This window comes from Triticum dicoccoides, chromosome 3A, assembly GCF_002162155.2.
Source record: "Triticum dicoccoides isolate Atlit2015 ecotype Zavitan chromosome 3A, WEW_v2.0, whole genome shotgun sequence".
In the NCBI taxonomy this organism is placed as follows: Eukaryota; Viridiplantae; Streptophyta; class Magnoliopsida; order Poales; family Poaceae; genus Triticum; species Triticum dicoccoides.
In genome coordinates, this window is record NC_041384.1 from 747,588,930 (window position 1) to 747,614,604 (window position 25,675).

At 43.7% G+C, this 25,675-nt stretch overlaps 1 protein-coding gene across 1 annotated transcript; it reads left to right on the forward strand.

Annotated features, from left to right (window-relative positions):
• The first annotated feature begins 8,696 nt into the window (after window positions 1-8,696).
• On the forward strand, window positions 8,697-10,153 carry LOC119273622 (F-box/FBD/LRR-repeat protein At1g13570-like). The gene is made up of 3 exons (XM_037554728.1): window positions 8,697-9,518; window positions 9,616-9,821; window positions 9,889-10,153. The coding sequence occupies exons 1-3, from the start codon at window positions 8,697-8,699 to the stop codon at window positions 10,151-10,153; spliced, it is 1,293 nt and encodes a 430-aa protein (XP_037410625.1).
• The last annotated feature ends 15,522 nt before the right edge of the window (window positions 10,154-25,675 follow it).

The following is a 25,675-nucleotide window of genomic DNA, read 5'->3' on the forward strand; positions in this document are numbered from 1 at the left end:
CGATAGAGCACATTTGAATTCGGCGAAGATCGACCGAGTTATGTTGTAAGACATTACAAAACAATGATGTCACCAACTGTTGTTGTGGCACAAAGATCAACACAAAACTATGATAAATATAAACATCAGACATGAACCACTATGTTCTGAATATATCCATATCAAATTGGAATTGCACTCACATATATTCCTCTATACTATGAACAAGCCCGTGCGAACGCACGGGTTGACGACTAGTCATGATAAATGTTTATTATTCATGCTAGAATTGTATTAACCAGAAACTTGATACATGTGTGAATACATAGACAAAACAAAGTGTCCCTAGTATGCCTCTACTAGACTAGCTCGTTAATCAAAGATGGTTAAGTTTCCTAACCATAGACATGTGTTGTCATTTGATGAACGGGATCACAACATTAGGAGAATGATGTGATGGACAAGACCCATCTGTTAGCTTAGCATAATGATCGTTTAGTTTTATTGCTATTGCTTTCATCATGACTTATACATGTTCCTCTGACTATGAGATTATGCAACTCCCGAATACCGGAGGAACACCTTGTGTGCTATCAAACGTCACAAGGTAATTGGGTGATTATAAAGATGCTCTACAGGTGTCTTCAAAGGTGTTTGTTGTGTTGGCATAGATCGAGAATAGGATTTGTCACTCCGTGTATCAGAGACGTATCTCTGGGCCCTCTCGGTAATGCACATCACTATAAGCCTTGCAAGCAATGTGATTAATGAGTTAGGTACGGGATGATGCATTACAAAATGAGTAAAGAGACTTGCCGGTAACGAGATTGAACTAGGTATGAGGATACCGACGATCGAATCTCGTGCAAGTAACTGAAGAAAATATGCCCTAGAGGTAATAATAAAGTTATTATTTATTTCCTTATTTCATGATAAATGTTTATTATTCATGCTAGAATTGTATTAAACGGAAACTTAGTACATGTGTGAATACATAAACAAACGGAGTGTCACTAGTATGCCTCTACTTGACTAGCTCGTTGATCAAAGATGGTTAAGTTTCCTAGCCATTGACATGAGTTGTCATTTGATGAACGGGATGACATCATTAGAGAATGATGTGATTGACATGACCCATCTGTTAGCTTAGCACTATGATCGTTTAGTTTGTTGCTATTGCTTTCTTCATAACTTATACATGTTCCTATGACTATGAGATTATGCAACTCCCGAATACCGGAGCAACACTTTGTGTGCTACCAAACATCACAACATAACTGGGTGATCATAAAGGTGCTATACAGGTGTCTCCGATGGTACTTGTTGAGTTGGCATAGACCGAGATTAGGATTTGTCACTCCGATTGTCAGAGAGGTATATCTGGGCCCTCTCGGTAATGCACATCACTATAAGCCTTGCAAGCAATGTGACTAATGAGTTAGTTGTGGGATGATGTATTACGGAACGAGTAAAGAGACTTGCCAGTAATGAGATTGAACTAGGTATTGAGATACCGACGATCGAATCTCGGGCAAGTAACATACCGATGACAAAGGGAACAAGGTATGTTGTTATGCGGTTTGACCGATAAAGATCTTCGTAGAATATGTGGGAGCCAATATGAGCATCCAGGTTCCCCTATTGGTTATTGACCGGAAACGTGTCTCGGTCATGTCTACATAGTTCTCGAACCCGTAGGGTCCGCACGCTTAACGTTCGGTGACGATCGGTATTATGAGTTTATGTGTTTTGATGTATCGAAGGTAGTTCGGAGTCCCGGATATGATCACGGACATGACGAGGAGTCTCGAAATGGTCGAGACATAAAGATCGATATATTGGACGACTATATTTGGACATCGGAATGGTTCCGAGTGAGATCGGGAGTATACCGGAGCACCGGGAGGTTACCTGAACCCCCCGGGAGGTATATGGGCCTTATTGGGCCTTAGTGGAAGAGGGGGGAAAGGAGAAAAGGAGGGGGCGCCCCCCCTCCAAGCCCAATCCAAATTGGGAAGGGGGCCGGACCCCCCTTTCCTTCCTCCTTCCTCCCCCTTCCTTCTCTCCTAATCCAACTAGGGAAGGGGGGGGGGAATCCTACTCCCGGTGGGAGTAGGACTCTCCTTGGGGCGCGCCTAGGAGGCCGGCGTCCTCCCCCTCCTCCACTCCTTTATATACGGGGGAGGGGGCACCCCATAGACCCACAAGTTGATCATTGATCTCTTAGCCGTGTGCGGTGCCCCCCTCCACCATAATCTACCTCGGTCATATCGTAGAGGTGCTTAGGCGAAGCCCTACGTCAGTAAATTCATCATCACCATCATAATGCCGTTGTGCTGACGGAACTCTCCCTCAAAGCTCTACTGGATCGTGAGTTCGTGGGACGTCACTGAGCTGAACGTGTGCTGATTGCGGAGGTGTCGTACGTTCGGTACTAGGATCGGTTGATTGTGAAGACGTACGACTACATCAACCGCGTTGTCATAACGCTTCCGCTTACAGTCTACGAGGGTACGTGGACGACACTCTCTCCCCTCGTTGCTATGCATCACCATGATCTTGCGTGTGCGTAAGAAATTTTTTGAAATTACTACGTTCCCCAACAGTAACATTCCGATGACAAAGGGAACAACGTATGTTGTTATGCGGTTTGACCGATAAAGATCTTCGTAGAATATGTAGGAACCAATATGAGCATCCAGGTTCCACTATTGGTTATTGACCGGAGAGGTGTCTCGGTCATGTCTACATAGTTCTCGAACCCGTAGGGTCCGCACGCTTAACGTTCGATGACGATTTGTATTATGAGTTATGTGATTTGATGAACCGAAGTTTGTTCGGAGTCCTGGATGAGATCACGGACATGAGGAGGAGTCTTGAAATGGTCGAGAGGTAAAGATTCATATATGGAAGGTTGCATTCGAACGTCGGAATGGTTCCAAGTGATTCGGGCATTTTTCCGGAGTACTGGGAGGTTACCGGAGCCCCCCGGGGAAAGATATGGGCCTTATGGGCCATACGAGGGAGGCTAACCAGCCCACAAGGGGCTGGTGCGCCCCCCACATGGGAGGAGGCCGAATTGGACTTGGGAAGGGGGCACCACCCCCCTTTCCTTCTCCTACTCCCTCTCCTTCCACTTTTCCCCCTCCGGTAGTAGGAAAAAAGGGTGGGGCCGAATCCTACTAGGACTGGAGTCCTAGTAGGACTCCCCTCTCCTTGGCGCGCCCCTTGTTGGACGGCCTCATCCTCCCCTCCTTTATATACGGGGGCAGGGGGGCATCCCAAAGGCACAACAACACAAGTTGATCTTTTAGCCGTGTGCAGTGCCCCCCTCCATAGTTACACACCTCGGTCATATCGTCGTAGTGCTTAGGCGAAGCCCTGCGCCGGTAGCTTCATCATCACCGTCACCACGCCATCGTGCTGACGCAACTCTCCCTCGGCCTCAACTGGATCAAGAGTTTGAGGGACATCACCGAGCTGAATGTGTGCAGATCGTGGAGGTGCCGTGTGTTCGGTACTTGGATCGGTTGGATCGCGAAGACGTTCGACTACATCAACCGCGTTACTAAACGCTTCCGCTTTCGGTCTATGAGGGTATGTAGACACACTCTCCTCGCTCGTTGTTATGCTTCTCCTAGATAGATCTTGCGTGATCGTAGGTAAAGTTTTTGAAATACTACGTTCCCCAACACTCCGGCGATCCACAAGGGCAAAGATGGGAGGATTTGTTGAAACAGTTTTCTAGACCGAGGATCGAAGACGAGGAGGAGTTCAAGAATCGAGGAGTGTCACCGACTTGAAGAACGATTTAGGGGCTACCGATGGAGTCCCGGACTAGGAGGTACCTACCATGTCGACTCCCGGCTAGGTGGGCTAGGACAAGGACCTCCTTTGCCGGTTCCATCATAGGACCCATGACGCATACAAGGAAGATTCCACAAGGTTTGATGCACAAGAGGAGGATCCTAGGCCACCGATACATTATATAAACCAAGACTAGGCTAGTCAATAAATCATATTCTAGACATCCTAGAGACTCATTCACATCCAATCTCATGGTAGATCACATGTACTTTGTACCCCATCCACAATCAATACAACAAAGCATGACGTAGTGTTTTACCTCTTTGAGAGGGCTCGTACCTGGGTAAACATCGTGTCCCCTGTGTCCTTGTTACCATCTAGCCAAGACTACCAGATCAAGACCCTTACCCAAGATCCGCCGGATTTAGCTCAGACATAGTGCAAGTATAATATAATGTCATCACCACCTTGACATTTGAGTTACATTGTAAAAACAAAAATTACCTTGCCTTCAATTGAGGTTGTGTAATTTACTGCAACAAAGACAAAAATATAGACCTCCTCCAATAACATAATAAACCTTCATGCAACACAACTAGAATGGTTTGACGTAACTAACCACACCTTTAATATGTGTATATGCTAGTGCGACAACATTACAATAGTTCGACTAAACTCTAAACATATAACAGTCTATAAACATTAGCTATGCACAATATAAAGGTAATAAGTTTCATGATCAGTCTAGTGGCCATGAAACACCATTAGAATATTTCACTTAAACTCAAAATCCTTAATAGCTATATTTTTTAAAAAATGGTGCTCACCACCATCACAAAACACCAGGATTGAAGAACGAGGCAACACATGTTGGGTCTAAAACAGCGCAGGAGGGCGCGGGAGACCCGGCCTGCCATGAAATGGAAACACAAACGACTGGATGGAATTGACATCGTGGGACCATCTTAATTGGTCATGGCGTGCGAGCAGCCGAGTCGGGTGGTCGCGGAGGCGTCCGAACGATGTGATCGACCGGGCTGTGCCAGCGGGTGGTCGCGGTGGCATTAGAGGCACCATCTCCACGGATCAACGGCGGGACGGAATGGAGGGTATGATGTAGGCGAGCGACAGTGCGCAGCCGAAGAGAGTGAAAACTAAATTAAGGGAGAGGGGTTTGGTGGCGACAACGAGTGTTTGGACTGAAGATGACCAGTGTATACTTCGATAATAAACAGGCCACGTACACAACAACACTGACCGGCGGGAAATTGAAGGGTGGGATTTAAATGGTTGAGGTCAGAGAGAAGTTTCCCTTCATTGTAGTCATCGGAGAAAACCAGCATTGACCTGTCATTTTTAGACCGATCTGTGATAACCATCCATCCAAGCCAAAATAATCTAATCACTGACAGGCCTACCATGTCCAGTCAGTGCTAAGGGTCACCACTGATGCGTGTACCCTCTGTGATGAGGGGGCAGCGTTCTTTAGTTCTGTAGTAGTGTTTTCATGCTCGGTGTTGGGTTCGTTACACTTGTGCCACTCGCTTGAATGTCTTTTTATTTTTCTTTTCACGTGTTTGTTTGAGGATTTCTCACCACTTTGCATCTTTTCAGACGTTTTTACCTTTATTTAAAAAGGGGACGGAAGCCTGTTTCAAGAATAAGGGGTCGATTACGTGCAAATGTATATATTATTGCTAATTACTTGATATAAGTTTAATGTTTACTTGATCATTAGGGGGTCCAGGCTCCTGCTCGATTAGCATCAGCCGGCCGATCACGCGTCACGTTCCGTCGCTCGTGCAGCCGTCAGATCCAAGTTCCATCTGACGATGCACAACGTACATCTTAGTGCAAAATACCTGATTCATGGCACCACATGACTCAGTCCGCGCGTGACGCGTGCCTCTGCCACCTTAACAACTTTTCTGCAATATCATCTGTGTTGCAGAAGTCCTTTCGCAACAACACCCATGTTGCAAAACATTTAAGTCGAAAAAAATATTTCGCAACATCATCTGTGTTGCAGAAGTCGTTCCGCAACAACACCCATGTTGCAAAAAAGTTAAGACGAAAAGAAATTCCGCAACATCATCTGCGTTGCAAAAGTTGTTCTGCAACAACGCCAATGTTGCATAAAAAAGTCGAGACAAAAAATAATAATTCTGTAACAGAATCTCTATTGTGAATGTTTCTGAAACATATGGTCTGTTGCAAAGAATAATTCTGCAACAATGCATTTGTTGCAATGATGAGGAAAGACCCGTGCCGCTGGATAACACCGGATCAAACGACCGTCAAGGCGGCGGATCTTTTAAAAAGATCTGCCGGCTTTTTAGCATTGTGGATCTAGTGATATCGGTATTCATGTGTTGTTCCCTTCTTGGATGCTTCGTCATTGAAGCACTTCTTTTACAATAAGGGGTGTTCTCATCAATGGCGATTGATCTTAACGTTTGCAGCTTCATGCTTGAGTTTGCTTCAACGGGATTTTTGGAGGTCATATTTTTTTCTTTCCTTGTTTGTAGGCGTTGGTGTTGGCTATGCACATCTTAGTCTTGTAGAGAGTCTTGGTGTGTAATACTTGTATTTTCTTGATGCGATTTATAAATTAAAAAAAATCTACCCTTTATGAGGGAAAAACCCCCGAAAATAGTAGGCCATTCAAGTATTCAGCCCAAGGTAAGGACCAACGGCAAAGAAAAAGAAAGGCCCAATAAGGAGTAGCCATCCAGCCCGCCTGGTTCTCTCCCAGTCTATCCCCAAGCCCAATTCGGCAATGCCACTGCTCAGCGAGTCGCCGGCCAATTGGGCGTTTCCCCATCTGTCGCAACCCTCTGGCGGCGGCGCGGCGGCGTAGGCATCCGGTGCGGCGTCGTGCCTCCGTTTCCACATCTTAGCCACACGCTGCAGCAGGCGAGCAGCGTGGCTTCATGTGGCCTGTTTATTGAAGATTATTGAAGAAAGAATACTCAGTAATTTATTCCGGCTTCCTGTTTCATTTCATGAGATTTGTTCGCCGTGAATTCACGAATTATTGAAGAATAAGGATTTCATGTGGCCTGTATCGCTATGTTCTTTGGGCTATTAGATCCCCGTGAGGATTAATCAGATTGTTTGTGACAATAGCAGATTATAGTATGTTCTAGTTAGTCGCATGCTTTTTTTAGATCCAGTTGCTTAACTGAATCCAGTTTATTTCCCTGCTATTTACATTGCCTAGTCTTATTCTCTAGCTCCCACAGTACTAATCTCGTAGAATTAATCTTTTTCACAGGTAGTCTTGTACTCCATCCATCCCCAAATAAGTGTCGCAGACTTAGTACAACTTACTAAGTCTGTGACACTTATTTTGGGATGGAGGGAGTACTTGGCATGGCCACACATAATCTAAAATGCTAAAAAGAACGGATACGGGGACACGAGATACGACCTTTTCCAAAAACAGCCCATCGGGGACATGGGATACGACATTTTCCAAAAACAGCCCATCGGGGACACGGCAAGTTTGTATAACAATAAATAAATATATGCCATGTAATATAGAGTTAAAGACAAAAAAAATAACGAGAAAGAGATCAGAATGGAGAATACTGCCCCATTTGTTGTCTGTTGTCTCCTATTTCGAGTGGTTGATTGATCATCCAGACCAGATCCAGGTCAATTGTCATTGCAACTTGCAAAACACATCACCAGGTGGTTGTCCTCCTTCACTCTCACGGTCTCACCCACAGATGATTGGCTACCTGCGGTGGCGCCACTCCCAGATGTTGTTTTCTAACATGAAGCACCAATCAACAGTTCAGAACAACATGAGGAAGCAACAAGCAAGCAGCATCACAGGAACAGCATGGCGAAGCAACAAGGAAGCAGCAGCAGCAAGGGCATTGGGAACAGGGGAAGCAACCAGCAGCAACTCAACAAAAAATGGATTCAGATAGATGAAAGGGGTCGAGGTTACCTGCTCCAGCTTGGTTGCCGTTGGGAGGAGAGGCTTCTGCACTTGGGAGACGGCGGCAAATCCATATGGCGGTGGCGGTGGCGACTCCAGGAGGTGGCGGCGGGGAGTCCAGCATCTGGGAAACCCTATATTTTGTGGCGTCGACCAGTCCAGGAGGTTTCCCAGCTTTGTAGCGGCCGTGAATGCAACCTGCAAAGAAAAGGGCTTTCCTATCGGGCCGAAGCGTAGTTTGGCCGACCGAGTCCCCCACGTGACCCCTGCGTGTCCCTGCCGTGTCCTCCCTTTTTTTTAATCCGCAAAACGGGAAATATGGCGGGATACCGAGCGTGTCCCCTTGTCCGGCCATATCAGCACGGGGATTTGGCAACTTCTGCCGCGTCCATGCTTTGTAGCTAAAATGACAAAAAAAAGGGCAACCTGGTACATGTAGCTCCCGCTTGCGCAGGGTCCAGGGAAGGGTCCGACCACTTTGGGTCTATAGTACGCAGCCTTTCCCTACATTTCTGTAAGAGGCTGTTTCCAGGACTTGGACCCATGACCTCATGGTCACAAGGCAGCAGCTTTACCACTGCGCCAAGGCTAAATCCGCACTTTCAGCTTGCAGCATGATCGCACATGTATTCAACAAAAGAAACCCCTTTCCAACTTGCAGCATGGGAAATGGTTGCTATTCAAGATCACAAATTAGGGTATTGTAACACATGTCAAATGATAATCAAGCTTTTGAGCTTACCAGTGCAGTAGTCAAGTTCAGTTCTGTTTATAGAAACATACCGGACTTGCTTCCCTAAACTGCCTTCTCTCGGTTGTTCCTTTTTTTCTATGAACAAGCAACTTACTTAGTGCACCATTTAATTTCAGCACGTGTTGTATTTTTAGTGATAGCACGCTAATATAGGCTCCCTGTATTCTGGAAATGTTAGGACAGCTTAATCCGGATTCTGAAGAAATGAGTACCTGTAAAAAGGCCAGGGCGGAATCTACATCTGTTGTGAGTTCAGACAGACTGAGCAGTCTACCTCCAGAGATAAAGGGCGACATCCTAACCCGTCTGAATGTCGAAGAAGCGGTTAGGACTAGCACCTTATCAACTACTTGGAGGGATGCATGGACTAATATGCCAAAAATATTTCTGCGCGATGGAAATTTTGCAAGAACCAAGTTCGTCACATTAGTCGATATGGTGCTATCACTCCACAAGGGAACTGTAGAGAAGTTCGATATTTCAGGTAGCAAAACTTACCATAACGAGTTCGACAGGTGGATGCTCATGCTTTCAAGGAGATCACCAAGATCAATTATAATGGAGTTGAAATCAGGGCCTGGTTATAGGATTCCCTCATGTCTATTTTCCATCGGCGATTTAGAGATTCTGTACCTGCAAAACTGCATCATCAGCTTGCCCCAGGTATTCCAAGGTTTCAAGAGATTAACTCGCCTCAACCTGAAAAATTTCTCGTCTACAGACATGGACATCCAAAATCTGGTCTCCTTCTGCCCCATACAGAGTTTTTTGGAACTAGCTTCTTTTGAGGGCATCAACCATCTAACCGTTCAAGCTCCTAAACTGAAACTTCTTTATCTTGTTGGGGACGTTGAGGACATTAATTTGGATGCCCCTAATTTGGAGATGGCTGCTCTCTTTCTTGATCACAAAGCTATAGCACATCATTCTGATCCAATTGCGCTTCACAAGGAAAGCTATGTCAAGCAGTTAGTGGGAAGCCTAAGTGACATCAAAACCCTTGCAATTAGCGACTCTTTACTGAGGGTGAGCTATTATTAGCTCTAGCATTACTATGGCCTTCTTTTGGCTCCTGACTAATCTGTATTGACACTTCCTTTTTCTTTTTCTGTTCATGTTGTAGTATCTATCAAAAGGTTGCATACTTACAAAGCTCCCTGCCGTGTTTGCTCACCTGGAGGATATTTATCTTGCGATATGCTTTGGGGACCAGCGGCAATTCTTGGCCGCTTGTTCATTGTTTCAGAATGCCCCTAACTTAAAGAAGCTTGACTTGTGGGTACGTATGCCTCCAGTAAATCCTCTCCCTTCCTCAGTCATTCAACCCATGTTCATTCTTATATTTATGGCACCTAATTAATGAGTTGTGAAAAAAAATGCAGAGTCAATCTAAGAGCACATGGGATCAGGATCAGGATCAGGCGAGCATTCCAGAGCTTACCATGCAAGTGCAATTGGATCATCTCGTAACAGCCAGTGTGAAAGGTTTCAGGGGTGTGGACTGCGAAGTTGGTTTCGTGGAAAAGCTACTGAACTGGGCACCAGCTCTGGAAGAAGTGAAGATAGAATGGATGGGCAAAACAGAGTGCAGCATGGTTCTTGCTAAGCTATTAGCTCTGCCGAGGGTGTCTCCCAGGGCGAAGGTCATTGTTACATTTTGATAAGCTTGCATCCCTGCAGTCTACAGAGCACCCCCCATCACTTTGCCGCCAAGTAGGACTGTTTGATCTTTCTTTATGCCAAGACTAGATGATGGTTATATATGTGTGCATTTGAGGCAAATCATCAGGCAGAGGGAGTACTTAATGTGCTATTAGCAAGTGTTTTCCTTTGTTGAGCCGGGGACACACAAGCCGCTGTGGCCCTTCCTCAACTGCGTCAGTTCAGCTCGTCCTGCTTTGTCCCTTTGATATGCGTGTCGTAAATTCCTGCTTCTAGCAAATATATCTTTCCATAAGAATTAATCAAATATGTGATGACACCGTCATCTTGTATCCTTCTGCATGTGTAGACATATGAAGCCTGAATCAGTCTACCTTTTGGAAATCAAAGGATTTATCAGATTGGTTTCACATTTGAATGAGTCTTCATTGCTCCTTACATCTCCTATTTTATTTTGGTTGATAAGTGAAATATTTGTATATCACCGTCGTCTTTAATATTCATCTATTGTTTGCTTCAGTACTATTCACTGGTTTTCAGGTATTAATTAAATCTCACACTTGGAATGCCCGGATTATCTTTCTATATATGTATGAGTATATAAGTGAAACACGGGTATAGCCATTTACTTCAAGATATATAGAAACGCAATACAAATAGGAGCACCCTTGAAGGACTGATCGAGTTTCACTTGAGACTCCAGAGGGAAAATTCATAACATGCTATCTTGTGTTATGAAAAAAATACCATATCCAAACAAACAAACCCTAGGACGAGTCATTACAGTAAATATACCATATTTCCTAGTGGTTTAAGCACCATATCATTATCCTTGTCCTTGTCCTTCTCCACATTCTCCTGACAAGCCGCCTCGTCATATTTGTCGGCGTTGTTCCACACAATGGAATCATCAGTTGCCTCATCATCTTCGTCATCGCTCCACACATTGCAATCATCATTAGATGCCTCCTCATCCTCGTCATCACTCCACACATTGGAATCGTCATCACCCATTGAATGTTGAATGATGCGCTTGATATTGGTGACTACAGGTACCCCATTGCCATCAAAGTCACCTCCGAGGGATATGACGTCCTAATTCCATGCACTATGTCTCCAAGGAATGCAATGTCCATAATGCATGTGAAGGTGGTACTATATAGCTGAAGCAACCAAACACCTTTCCCCAGACAGACAAAAATGATGGGGCAGTTCACCTTGTTGGTCATGAAGATGGCAAGGCCATCTGGAGTCGACCGCACGATCACCTTACGAATCTCAAACCACTCTCGGGCATTTCCGATGATTGCGTCAAGCTCAGGGAGTGGCACGGTCGTTCTGAAGATTACCGCACCTCTTGGCTTGGAGTCGACCGTAAATGTTTATGGTCACATTTATGCTTTAACTTTGATGGTTTACATCATGTGCTTATGAAGTCCCGTAGCAGCGCACGGGGTATCATCTAGTATACCTAAGAGAGTCATCCCACTACTTCTAATTGTCTCCACATACGTGCTTCCACATCATCAAAATTAAAGTGGCCGTTAGATTTACTAGCTCTATCCACCACCGCCCGTCCAATATATGCATGAGAATCCTACAACGAGGGTGGCTTCTCCAAGAGGAACCCGGCGGTCCACCTAGCGGTTGCCCTCTCAAACCCACCAAAAAGACAAGGACAAAGGAGGAGGGCCCAGGGCGACCTGTTGGTGGTCCGGGGACCGTCATGGACTCCAAGCCAAGAGGGCGGCTGGAGTTGATCGCATCTGCCTCATGTAAATCCTAGCTCCCACCGTCCATATGAAGGGGAGCTAGGATAACTCTCGGTAGCAATCTCATCTATACCATTATAAATGCATGTATGTGTGTCTATATGAGTGTATGCATCTGTATAGTGATTCTATAATGGAGGGAGTAACTATCATCCTTTGTCCCCACAAAAAAGAATCACCAAAATTGTGTGGCGTGCTAGCTGACTCTTGTCATTATCATTGGGTTGAATGGTTCTGCGTTATTTAAGTCTCTACATGGTCGTGGTCGCGGTCCTATTTCACTACTATGATCGGAATAGCATTGACCAGCAAATCATATCATCACTGACGCGCGAGCTGCCTGACAGTGCCTCGGGGTTAGTGATAACTTGCAGTTACAGATAGGCCACCAGGCCTATCAGTGATATCAACGTATCACAAAATGCCAACTTGTCTGTGATAATAATTCCATTATCCATTTATTGTCTGAGCTTTACATATGGTTGTTTCACAGCCAGGTAAATGAATTTGACGAAACAACAAAACAGAATATGCACTCATTGATGTTGCACAATAACTTTACTTTTCATAAGACAGAAACATATAATTGGGGTTTAAAGCGATCATGTACATTGAACATACTTCATAGACAATATATGAAATATACTTGTATAACCCACGAAGATAAGTTGTTGTGATGTCGTAGTACTATATCATTGTCCCGAGTAGTCCACCCATATCTTGTATCTCCATTTCGTTTCAGTACATCTCCATATAAATCTTTTGTGATGTGCACAAAATATGCACATTAGAGGAGGTGCATGATGGAGAAAATGAAACTTTGTCTTTTTGTGCAGTACGCCTAAAATATAATCTGTTCCAAAACAGATTTATGAGCAAGTTATGACTTAGAATAATAACTTATGAGTGTGATTGTACTAAATGAAGATTACTTAAAACAATTATATATACCTTCGAAGTTGGTCGAGTGGTGACAAGAGTGTTGAAGGAGACACTAGAAGTTTTAAAGGCAAACTTAATCTCTAGAGTAGCAAGTGTCACTCTTGACACTTCTCCCTAGCAATTTTTTGTGCAGTGTGACGGTGTCCTAGACTAGGGGGTTCCTACCATGTCGATTCTCGGCCAGGTGGGCCGGGCCGAGGACCCTGTTTGTCGGTATCGTCCTGGGCCACTTCGGGCAGCTCATGACGTATACAAGAAAGATTTCACAAGACTTGATGCACAAGACGAGGACTCTTCCAAATCATAGGCCTCCGGTACATTATATAAACCGAGGCTAGACTAGTCAATAGATCATATTCTAGACATCCTAGAGACTCATTCACATCTGATCTCGTGGTAGATCACGTGTACTTTGTACCCCATCCACGATCAATACAACAAAGCATGACATAGGGTTTTATCTCTTCGAGATGCCCAAACCTGGGTAAACATCGTGTCCCCTGTGTCCTTGTTACTATCTAGCAAAGCCTATTAGAACGGGACCCCCTGCCAAAAATCCTCCAGATTTAACTCTGACACAGTATAACTAAAATATAATGTCATCACTGCCTTGACATTTCGATTACATTGTACAAACAAAAACTACCTTGTCTTTATTACATCAATTGAGGTTATGTAATCTACATGCAACAAAGACAAAAATATAGAGCTTCTCCCAAGACATAATGAACCTTCATGCAACACAACTAGAATAGTTTCACTTCACATAACTAGCCACACTTTTAATATGTGTACTAGATCATTGAAGGCGCGTGTTGCTGCGCCAGTCAATTTTGGCACTTCAATATTAGCGACTGATACAACTAGTGGTGCCTGTTCCGTGGTGCGGAGTAGGTGTCTTTTTCTACGGACCAGTTGGCTCACCCGCGAGTCGCAAACTATAGGGCAGCTACCAAAGAAAATCGGGTCTCTTGGAGCTAGCGACGCCAGCCACAGCCACTAGGTCTGGATCGTCATAAGCTGTAGGGCACGACCTCCTTTAAGGTAAAAGAGCCGATTTTCTTCAGTGTTTTTCTGTTTTATTCATTTTTGGTTTTCTTTTGTTTCTTTTCTCTTTTCTTCTCCGGCCTTTATTCTTTTTTTCATTATTTTTGCATTTTCTTCTTCGGTTTTTATTTTTCATTTCCTTTTTTCTTTGATATTTTCTTTTCTTTTCGGGTTTTCTTTGTTTCTTTGGGTTTTCATTCTAAATGTTTGGTATATGTAAACAACTTTTTTCTAATACACATTTAATATTTTTTCAATACAAATTTAACATTCTTTAATATATGGTCAACATTGTTTTTATACACATTTTAAGCATTTTTGAAATGCTTGATTAACATCTTTCATATACAAGAATGATATTTTTTGAATAAGTTATTAACATTTTTTCCACAAATTTTTTAATGCTTGATTAATAATTTTTAAATAAAAGATTAACATTTTTGTTAATACATGGTCAACATTTTTTTCTATACACGATTAACATTTTTCAAATGCTTGATTCACATTATTCAAACACGTTGATTAACGTTTTTGAAGTACGTGTTCAACATATTTTTTTAATTCTCGATTAAAAATTTTATATACATGATAAAAAAAGTCATCATTTTTTAATTCATAATCAACAATTTTCCTATACATGTTCTGCATTTTCTCAATGCTTTTTTTTTCAAATACATGTTCAACATTTTTCAAATACTTGTTCAATATTTTCCGAATGATTTTTTCAAATACTTGTTCAACATTTTTTAAATGCGTGTTCAACATTTTCTGAAAGCTTGATTAACATTTTTCAAACGCTTCTTCAACATTTTCCAAATGTTTTTTGTAGGGTCTTTTTTGTAATATACATATTTAGAATATTTTCAAGTATAAACAAAAGTACACAAATAAAGCAAAAAACAAAATCAGAAATGTAAAAATTAAATAGAAAAGGAGGTCATGGCCTCCTGCGCGCATGGGCCGGCCCATCTCGCTCAACTCCTTCAGCGAGTGAGAACCTAGACTTCCTGAAGGCAATATATAGGTAGGGGGGGGGGCGCAAAGTCCGGCTACGAAGAAATATTTACTCCTTGCGAAGAGACGAACTGGATGCCGCTCACCCGTGAGACATGGCCGCATCCCCGCCCCCCAAAGTCCCTCCCAGCACACGAAACGATTCGCCCACCTGCTACTCCAAGGCCGATAGCGGTGTACGTTGCTCTTTGTTTCGACTATCGCTCGGTCACATAAGGCCCACAAAGTCCAAATGATAGAAGACCTTCGATTTTGTTACGAGAGCAATGGCTTACCTGTGTAGCCCTGTCTGGTCCTCTATTAACGCCCAAGCTGGATTATAAGTTGATCAAGCGGCCAATAATGCCCAGAAGTATTGATCTGAAGGTAGAAAACAATAATAGCCTGAGAGGGCTCCAATAGTGTGCAAGTCGGGATTATAAGTTGATCAAATGGCCAATAATGCCCTAGAAGTATTGATCTGAAGGTTGGAAACACTAATAGACTGAGAGGGATCCAATAGTGTGCAGTTATAATGTCTTTAAATTGCTAATGTTTACTCAATCATTAGGGGGTCCAGGCTCCTGCTCGCCCCCTAGCTTCGCCGCCGTCGATTTGGTGATAGAGGTATTCTTGTGTTGTTCCCTTCTTGGATGCCTCGTCATTAAAGCACTTCTTTCACAGTCGGGAGTGTTGTCTTACAACTTCATGCTTGAGTTTGCTTGGACATGTCACATGACTTTGGGAGGTCATGTGTTCTTCTTTTCTTATTTGTGTGCGTTCGTGTTGGCTATGCACATCTTAGTCGCGCAGAGACCTGGTGTGCAATATTTGTATTTTCGTGATGCGACTTAAAATTAATAAAATCCATCCTTTATGGAAAAGAACGGAAATTGCAGGCCATTCAAGCATTCAGCCCAAGGTAGGGACCAACGTCAAAGAAATAAAAGGCCCAACATAAGGAGTAGCCCATCCCCATCGCCTGGTTCTCTCCTCAAGCCCATTTCGGGAATACCACCAGCGCTCAGCGAGTCGCCCACCGATTCGCCGTTTCCACAGCGGCCGCAACCCTCCGGCGGCGGCGCTGGCATCCGGCGTGGCGTCGTGCCTCCGATCCGCGCCCCTCGGCGGTCCGGCTTGGCGACAGGCCGCAGCAGCCGAGCGGCGTGGCCTTCCTTGATTATTGAAGAAGGAACACTCCGCCGTAAGTTATTTTGGCTTCCTAGATGAGATTTGTTCGCGGTGAATTCACGATTTATTGAAGAAGCAGCATCATGAATTCATGCGGCCTGCAGCGCTAAGTTCTTTTGGCTATCAGATTGCCCAGTGAGGATTGATGAGATTGTTCTGGTTAATCTTAATTCTGTTCACATGCTTTTTTTTCAGATTCAGCTGCTTAACTGAATCCAGTTTAGTTCAGTGCTATTTACATTTCCTTTTCTTCTTATTCTCTAGCTCCTACAGTACTAATCTCATAGAATTAATCTTTTTCATGGGTAGTCTTGTACTCTCTCTGTCCCGCAATATAAGATTTTATCACATTCAATATGTGAGTACTAGGAAAAATACCTTTTGCATCGCGACAGGTGAAAAAACTCTCATATGCCTCTAGCCCGTAATACATAAAGGATGAAGTATTTGGTGGTTAGTTAAGACATGACATGTAAAGATAAAGAAGCAAACGAAGTTGTTGACACCAGATTTTGGCATGGTCACGAATCCAGATTCATATGCAAAAGTTAGAGGCAACACTTCGCGGGCCGGCCCTGAGTGAGAAAGTATTCGGCCTTTGTCGGCTGAATGAAACCTTGCCGGGGTAAAACCTTGCCGGCGGAGAAGCATGCCGGCGTGGAAAGCTTGCCGGCGGAGAAGCTTGCCGGTGTGAAATCTTGCCGAGAAAGACCTTGGCGGGGAGGAAAGATTGCCGGAGGAAAAGCTTTCCGGGCGAAGACCTTGCCGGGGGAAAAGCTTGCCGGGCGAAGACCTTGCCGGGGCTGAAAAGCTTGCCGAGAAAAAGCTTGCTGGGGTGGAAACTGTCAAGGCCAATCCAACCAGAAGCTGAAGATGGGCTCAAATGATTATCTCCGGTTTCATCTCGAAGTCCGAAACTATGCTCAAAGTACCAAGATCTTATATTCAAAGTACAGTTTAGCCGATTAAGCCACCAAGACAACCTCAAAATAAAAAATGATCTACACGGGTTGTCTTCGTCTCGTCGAAACGATCAATTTTGATATAAAAATCGTTCAAATCCGAGTTCGTATGCAAAAGTTAGAGCAATCGGAGTGCAGCCCTGTCACGAGGCGAGATGTAGCCTGTTCGTCTCGTCGAAACGGTCAAGATTGATTTTGGGCTTGTTTTCATCCGAGATGGTTTACACCGCAAAAAAGACCCGCAAGGTGCAGCCAGTTTAAACCGAACAGTTTTGGAAAGTTCGGATAAACCAGTCCGAATTTGACTAGGGTTTTGGACGTGAATTGATGTAATTTTCTTGTAAGGAAAGCCTAGATAATTTCTTTGCTTGTACGGGAAGTCCAGCCGCCTCTTATATATGTTGGGGGTGACGGCCGATTGAACAACACACAATCGATCAATCAATTTACCACTTTTTATCTTTTATCTTTTCTCCTTAACCCTAATTCTTCTTCTTCCTCGTTCTTCGTTCGTTCTTCTTCATTGCAGGGCGGCGAACCTCGAGGCCCTAGGGGCGATCAGGTCGACCTAGGGCAGCCCATAGCCGCCGCGCGCCCAGACGGGGTCCCTCCCAGGCGTGTGGGGTTTCGGGTCCCAAAAGCGCCGGCTTGCTGTCTTGCGTATCGCGCTGGAAGTCGGCCTCCCGCGGTGTGAGTTGCGGAGCATCTCCCTTGGCGCCGCGGGTACACATCGACGTGTTCGTGTGACGCGTTCCAGCGTCAACACACTTTTTGGCGACTCCGCTGGGGAACGAAGCTTTGAACGGTCTCCAGCCCGTTCTTGCTACGAAGAGATCGTCATCAAGTTGCAGAAATCTACAAAGGTAATATGAATACCGAATTCCCCTTTGTAGATGCAAATAATTCATATGTTGTTGCTGGATCACCTAATGAGCATAATGTATCGGCTAGCCCTAGTTTTATCAATCATGCATCTAATTATGCGCACGGGCCGATGCAAAACAATTTTCATGCTTCAAATTCTTATGATTTTAGCAACGTACAACATATGTATCCAAACTCTCATGCATCGGCAACCCCACAAATCCATATGCCGATGAACAACATGATGGGTTTGGTTAATCAATTTGAAACACCTCATGTTAAAATTTCGAATAGCATACAAGAAAGTGTTTCACCTTTTTATTCATCGGCAACTGATTTGCAACATGTGAATCCAACCTTGCCAATGGATGGGAGAATTGGCCATTCTACTACTAGCTATTCGGCCAGTTACTCTCAACCATCATATGCTACACCTCATGTTAGTAATTTTTCAGCACCGTATGCAACTGTAGATGTTCATAATTCGGTCCCGCATCTTCATGATCTCAGCCGAATAAGTGAAAATTTTACAGGAACACATGTGCTGTCATCAAATACTGTAGCATATAATGCTTACTCTACGCAATTCAAGAATTTCGGCAACACTCACGAATCATTGCCGAAAAAATCTGAAAGCGTTGCGGAGCAATCCCTTCCAGAAGCGGTTGTGGCTGCATTAAAAAAGAGCTTGGCACAAAACAAGAGGATTAGTGCTCTTTGCCTTGAACAATATGAAAAGGGGTTGTTTCCTGATTATGCTGCAACAAAAGCTAGAGTTTTGCAAGAAGATGAATCTTTGCCAATTGATAAAATTGGCGAGCAAAAATATGGTTTTACAATAATGCATATGCCTTCACCTAATACTCCGTCATATTATACAGCCCCTACACAATTGCAAAGTTTCGGCAACACCCATGTGCCATTGCCGAAAGAATCTAAAAGCATTGGGGGCCAATCGTATCTGAAGTGGGCTGAAATTGAGAAAAAGATTAAAGCCAATTTTGCCGCTCGCCACCAGAAACAAAAAGAAACAGAATTGGCTCAAGTGAAAGAAGCAGTGCCAATTGGTAGAAGCAATGTAAAGAAATATGATTCAGAACGTGAAAGTGCTCCGGTTAAAAGAACCGAATCAAGAAGTATATATTCTGAGTCCATCAAATGCAAAGAGGCAAGCATTATTGAGAAAGGGCATGGCAAGCATAGCAAAGAGACCATACTTGATTTTTCTAAAGTTAAGGGAACCTACTTCCTGCCCTATGAGTTTCGTGCTAGAGAAATTGATGAACTTCAAGGACAAGAACAAGTAGGCGAACAAAGTTCGGCCGACAAAAATCTTTAATGTAATGATGCACGGAATCAAGAAAAAGATGATGAAGAGGCATTGGGGAGCCATCCAAAGGCGGAGCAAGATATTTTTCAAGTCACACCACCATCGTGCTCTCCCAACATATTTGAAGAGGTATGTTTAGCAAGTAATTTACCTATTTTCAGATTTGGTCAGGATTTTATTGTTGATGCATCTATTAGAAAAATCCTCATAAGTAATTTTGAAAGACCAATGAAGAAGGGTAATTTACTTGCTAGCAATAAAGTTGTTATTAAGCATATCGGTCAACCCATTACGCCATTTATAAAGACCGATAGTGACTTATTATTACAGCCAAAGCTTTTCCCGTTGCTTTATCTAAAATTTATATCTATTTGGGTAGCTTTGCTTATTTCATACTTGGCTTGCACTTGATCTCAATTGAGACATGTATGTTCTAACTATTTTCGTTTTACAAATTTAAAGCCAAGGTTAAATTCTGTTGAGAAAACGGATGCTAGTATAATATCTTACCCAAAGACATCGGAAATAGAGTGCAAAACACAATGCATAGCCGAATGGTGTGGTGCAAAATCTGAACCATTCGTTTGCTTAATCCCAAAGCCGTTCTCACAGCAAGATCGGCTAGAAAATAAAAGGTTTACCTTTAATTCAAACATGTGTGATCAAATCTTTGATTTGTTGTTGAGGAATAATTATATTAGAATTCTTGATCACCATGTTGAGCCATCTGTCCAGGGACGAATGTATTGTAAGTTGCATGATTCGTCCAAGCATAATTTTGAGGATTGTAACATGTATCGTTAAATAGTTAAATCGGCCATTGATAAAAGACGATTGAAATTTGTTGAGACACCAAGAGATGACCAGTCTGTTTCGATTGGTCCCGATGGTAGAAAGTTTTTGCATCGGCTGCTTCAAGCCGATCCATTTGAAGAGAAGGTCAAAACTGCAGGTGATGGGATCAAGATTTCAAGTAAAGAAGTTGTCGAAGAGCATAATGAACATAATCTTGAGGGCAAGAATTCCATCGAAGCTACAATGGAGACGCCAAGGACTGGGGGGCAGCAAGCAAGTCCAACGATCGATGAAAGCAAACCGAAAGAAAACAAAGGCCGAAATAAGCACACGTGTAAAAGATCAAAAATCACCTTCGCTGAACTATTGGAGAAATATCAAAAGAAGAGTGAAGAGAAAAATGCTTATCGGCCCAATCATGCAAAGAAACCAAGATCACCCCCAAGGCGCAAATATGAGGATCGGTATTGGCAAAGTGAGAGTTTCAATGCAACATATTCATATCCTTATTTTGGGCCGCCAATGCCAATGCCATGGAGGCCTCCCTATGCTCATGTAGATCCATATTCATCATGGGACAGGTATGATACAAGGGTACATTCTCCATCTTATTTTAGACCATCTCACCAATATTATGCAGCTTCGAGAAGATCAACATTTGAATAGTCACATGTTAAAGACTGTTTCAATTATAAGGAATCGGTCCGGACACCATGGATGAAAAAAGAGGTGGTCAAGCAAGTCTACCGCGTGAAAAGAGATGGTCGTAAGTGTGCTACTTCAGATTTGATCTCAAACAATAAAGAGCCAATTAAAGTGTTGACGTTGGCTACAAAAGGCAATGAGATGAAGCAACCAATTATTGAGAGTCAAAGTGCCAAATATGAAGAAAAGAAGTTGAGAGTGCACAAGGCCAAAAAGGAATTGCCATTGGTCAAAACAGAATCACATCCGAGATGCCCACTCGGCTTATCGTATTGGCAAAAGAGGGAATTACACAAACTTAGTGCACAAGAACTTGAAGAAAGGAAAATGGCATGGGTTCCCAAAGGAAGTGCTCAAAATAAGAATTATGTGCAAGCCTCCATTACAAGAAGTGTGGCAAAAGTGAAGAAGGAAAAGAGTAAAAACTATGAAGGACCAAGCCGAAGGTTTCAACATCTTTGGTCTACACAGTATCCATATTCTTCAACTATGCCATTAACGCCTATGCCATGGAATTCGTCATCAGGTATGATTGGTAACCCTCAATGAGCTTATTTTAATCCATGGATGCAATATAATTTCTTACGTCATGAAAGGGTATTACCAAGTCACTATATATTTGATTAGCTACAAGTTTGTTGCTGATCCAAAGGGCCGAAATACTTGATTTGTCATTTCATTTGTTTATTTCGGCTATATGTGCTTTGAATGAAGTTTACATGGTAATGGCCGATATTTATCTATCGTCCTAAGAGTATGTCAATGCCTGGCCGGTGTAGTATTCTAACATCGTCCTTAGTGTGATTGGAGAGCGAGACAAGGTACGTGCTTATGAAAATTTATATGTATGCCTATATTATGATTGAATGGAGTTGAGACATCATGACCGATGTCTTTGAATATATGCTGCATAGACCAATTCATAGCTGCAGAATTGACTGGTGGGCTTATACTTTGTTTGGATATGATTTGGCTTATGCATCTTTGAGATCTATAAGAGGCCAAATCATAGTTGATTTTGTTATTGAACATCGGATTGATGACAAGTATGACATTGATATAAACCTTGTCTCATTAGTACCGTGGAGATTATATTTTGATGGTTCATTTTGTAGCAATGGCCAAGGTGTTGGTATTGTTTACATATCTCATCATGGTGCTGTTTTTGAAGCCTCATGCCGCTTAGAATATTTTTGCACAAATAATCAAGCCGAATATGAAGCATTGTTATTCGGTTTGGAGATGTTGCTTGCTATAGGTGTTACACATATTGAGGCTTATGGTGATTCGTTACTAGTGGTGTAGCAAATATCCAAAGTCTTTCAGTGTTTGGACGAATCACTTAATGTTTATCTTAATAAATGTCTAGATATAATTTCTACTTTGGATTGTTTTAGCATTGCTCATATATCTAGACATGACAATTGGAAAGCAAATGAGTTGGCACAACAGGCATCCGGCTACCATGTTGATCATGGCGTGTTTCATATTTCTGAAAAGCCGATGTCTAGTCTTGCCGAAGTAGGGGAGGCCGAACCGGAGCCCACCGTTTCGGCCACTAATGAAATATTCAATGCAGGAGAAAGTGAAGACTGGAGGAAACCCATTGTTGATTATTTGTGTGTTCCTAGTAGAAGGGTGGACAGGGCTGTTCGGCGGATGGCTTTCAAGTATACAATGAGAGATGATGATCTCTATCGCCGAACGGTTGATGATGTTCTTCTAAAGTGCTTGGACAAGGACCAAGCGAGAGTTGCTATGGGGGAGGTCCATGAAGGTATTTGTGGCACTCATCAATCGGCTCCCAAGATGAAATAGTTGCTACGACGTGCTGGATTTTATTGGTCGACTATGATTAATGATTGCTTCAGATATTACAAAGGGTGTGAAGCTTGTCAAAAATTTGGTGATATTCAGTTGGCTCCTGCTGCTATGTTATATCCCATTATCAAGTCGTGGCCTTTCAGAGGATGGCGTTTAGACTTTATTGGACAAATTCATCCGTCTTCCTCAAAGGGGCATCGGTTCGTATTGGTGGCAACCGATTATTTCACTAAATGGTCTGAAGCAGTACCTCTCAAGAACATGACACATACGGAGGTGATTAAATTCATAACCGAGCACATTATTCATAAATTCTGCATTCCTCAAACATTGACTACAGACCAAGGCTCCTCTTTCATGTCACATCAAGTTAAAGAATTTGCCGAATCTTATAACATAAAATTGCTCAATTCCTCTCCATATTATGCCCAAGCCAATGGACAAGCTGAGTCTAGCAATAAAATTTTAATCAAGCTCATCAAAAAGAAGATTGAGGATAATCCAAGGAGATGGCATGAGTTGTTGTCTGAAGCTTTGTGGGCACATAGGATCTCAAGGCATGGTGCTACGAAGGTGACTCCATATGAGCTAGTATACGGTCAAGAGGATGTTTTACCGATGGAAGTGAATTTGAATGCTTTGAGAATAGCCAAATAAAATGATTTATCGGCAGTAGACTTTTATAACTTGATGATGGACAATATTGATGAGGTTGTCGATAAATGTTTGGCTGCTTTGAAGGCCATAGAGAGGGACAAGTTGAGGGTAGCAAGGGCTTACAATAAGAAGGTTAAGTTGAAGAATTTTCAAGTTGGCGATCTCGTGTGGAAAGTAATTCTCCCGATTGGTTCAAGAGACAGAAAATTCGGGAAGTGGTCTCCAAGTTGGGAAGGTCCTTTTAGAATTGCAAGAATAGTTCTCGGAAACTCTTATTTGGTGGAATCCGTACAAGGGGCACTGTTACCTCGAGCTCTCAATGGCAAGTACTTGAAGAAATACCACCCAAGTGTGTGGCAAGAAGCCTAAGTGGGCAGTGGACGATATATGACTATCGCCCTTAGCACAAACATGGCCGATACCTTATTATCGTCCTGTGGAAAATGGCCGATGGAGTGTTGACATCGTCCTTAGAACAAACACAATACAAGTTATTTTTCGGCACACAAGCTTTGCCGAAAAACAGGGGGGCATGTGTTGACACCAGATTTTGGCATGGTCACGAATCCAGATTCATATGCAAAAGTTAGAGGCAACACTTCGCGGGCCGGCCCTGAGTGAGAAAGTATTCGGCCTTTGTCGGCTGAATGAAACCTTGCCGGGGTAAAACCTTGCCGGCGGAGAAGCATGCCGGCGTGGAAAGCTTGCCGGTGGAGAAGCTTGCCGGTGTGAAATCTTGCCGAGAAAGACCTTGCCGGGGAGGAAAGATTGCCGCAGGAAAAGCTTTCCGGGCGAAGACCTTGCCGGGGGAAAAGCTTGCCGGGCGAAGACCTTGCCGGGGCTGAAAAGCTTGCCGAGAAAAAGCTTGCTGGGGTGGAAACTGTCAAGGCCAATCCAACCAGAAGCTGAAGATGGGCTCAAATGATTATCTCCGGTTTCATCTCGAAGTCCAAAACTATGCTCAAAGTACCAAGATCTTATATTCAAAGTACAATTTAGCCGATTAAGCCACCAAGACAACCTCAAAAGAAAAAATGATCTACACGGGTTGTCTTCGTCTCATCGAAACGATCAATTTTGATATAAAAATCGTTCAAATCCGAGTTCGTATGCAAAAGTTAGAGCAATCGGAGTGCAGCCCTGTCACGAGGCGAGATGTAGCCTGTTCGTCTCGTCGAAACGGTAAAGATTGCTTTTGGGCTTGTTTTCATCCGAGATGGTTTACACCGCAAAAAAGACCCGTAAGGTGCAGCCAGTTTAAACCGAACAGTTTTGGAAAGTTCGGATAAACCAGTCCGAATTTGACTAGGGTTTTGGACGTGAATTGATGTAATTTTCTTGTAAGGAAAGCCTAGATAATTTCTTTGCTTGTATGGGAAGTCCAGCCGCCTCTTATATATGTTGGGGGTGACGGCCGATTGAACAACACACAATCGATCAATCAATTTACCACTTTTTATCTTTTATCTTTTCTCCTTAACCCTAGTTCTTCTTCTTCCTCGTTCTTCGTTCGTTCTTCTTCATTGCAGGGCGGCGAACCTCGAGGCCCTAGGGGCGATCAGGTCGACCTAGGGCAGCCCATAGCCGCCGCGCGCCCAGACGGGGTCCCTCCCGGGCGTGTGGGGTTTCGGGTCCCAAAAGCGCCGGCTTGCTGTCTTGCGTATCGCGCTGGAAGTCGGCCTCCCGCGGTGTGAGTTGCGGAGCATCTCCCTCGGCGCCGCGGGTACACATCGACGTGTTCGTGTGACGCGTTCCAGCGTCAACAGAAGTAAGCAGAGAAACATATCAACTATTTGAGATTCACTTTGGCAGGGAGCCTGGTACGTCGCGAATTGCATGCTCCCGCTTAATTGGCCAAAGTGGCCGATTTAGTTTAAACCTCTCCTGGTACCGTAGGTGTAGAGTCCCACCCAATTTATTATTCGGTAGAGAGGCCGCGTTCCATTCCATTCCATATTTCTCTTGCATTCCTTCCGTATTTCTCTTTCCAGTCGCACCGGAATTCACTCTCGCCACAAATTTATTCTGTGGAAAGGCCAGGTTCCATTCCTTATTTCTCTTTCACACTACTAATTGATGATTGACCACTACTCATTGAGGGGAACTTGCCGCTGCTCGGGTAGGGGATAGATCCAAATACTGCTGACGGAGGGGGCTGCTGGTGGAGGGGACACCACCTGCAGATGCTGATTTGGGAGGGGCAGCGGCTCCTCCTCCCGGAGCGCGAGGGAGCAATTGATCGAGCAGGAGGGAGGAGTGGCCTAAACCTAATGTTGTGGCAGCTATGAAAACTGAAAAGTAGGGCGGTAAAGGGAGGAACGGGTCGGATTTAGGCCAAAATATGCCGCCCAGTTAATCAACCCAGCTGATAATTCGGTCTGACAGAACGATTAACTGGGCCTCTGAGTTAATGGGCCGAATAGGCCTTTCTCGTATCGG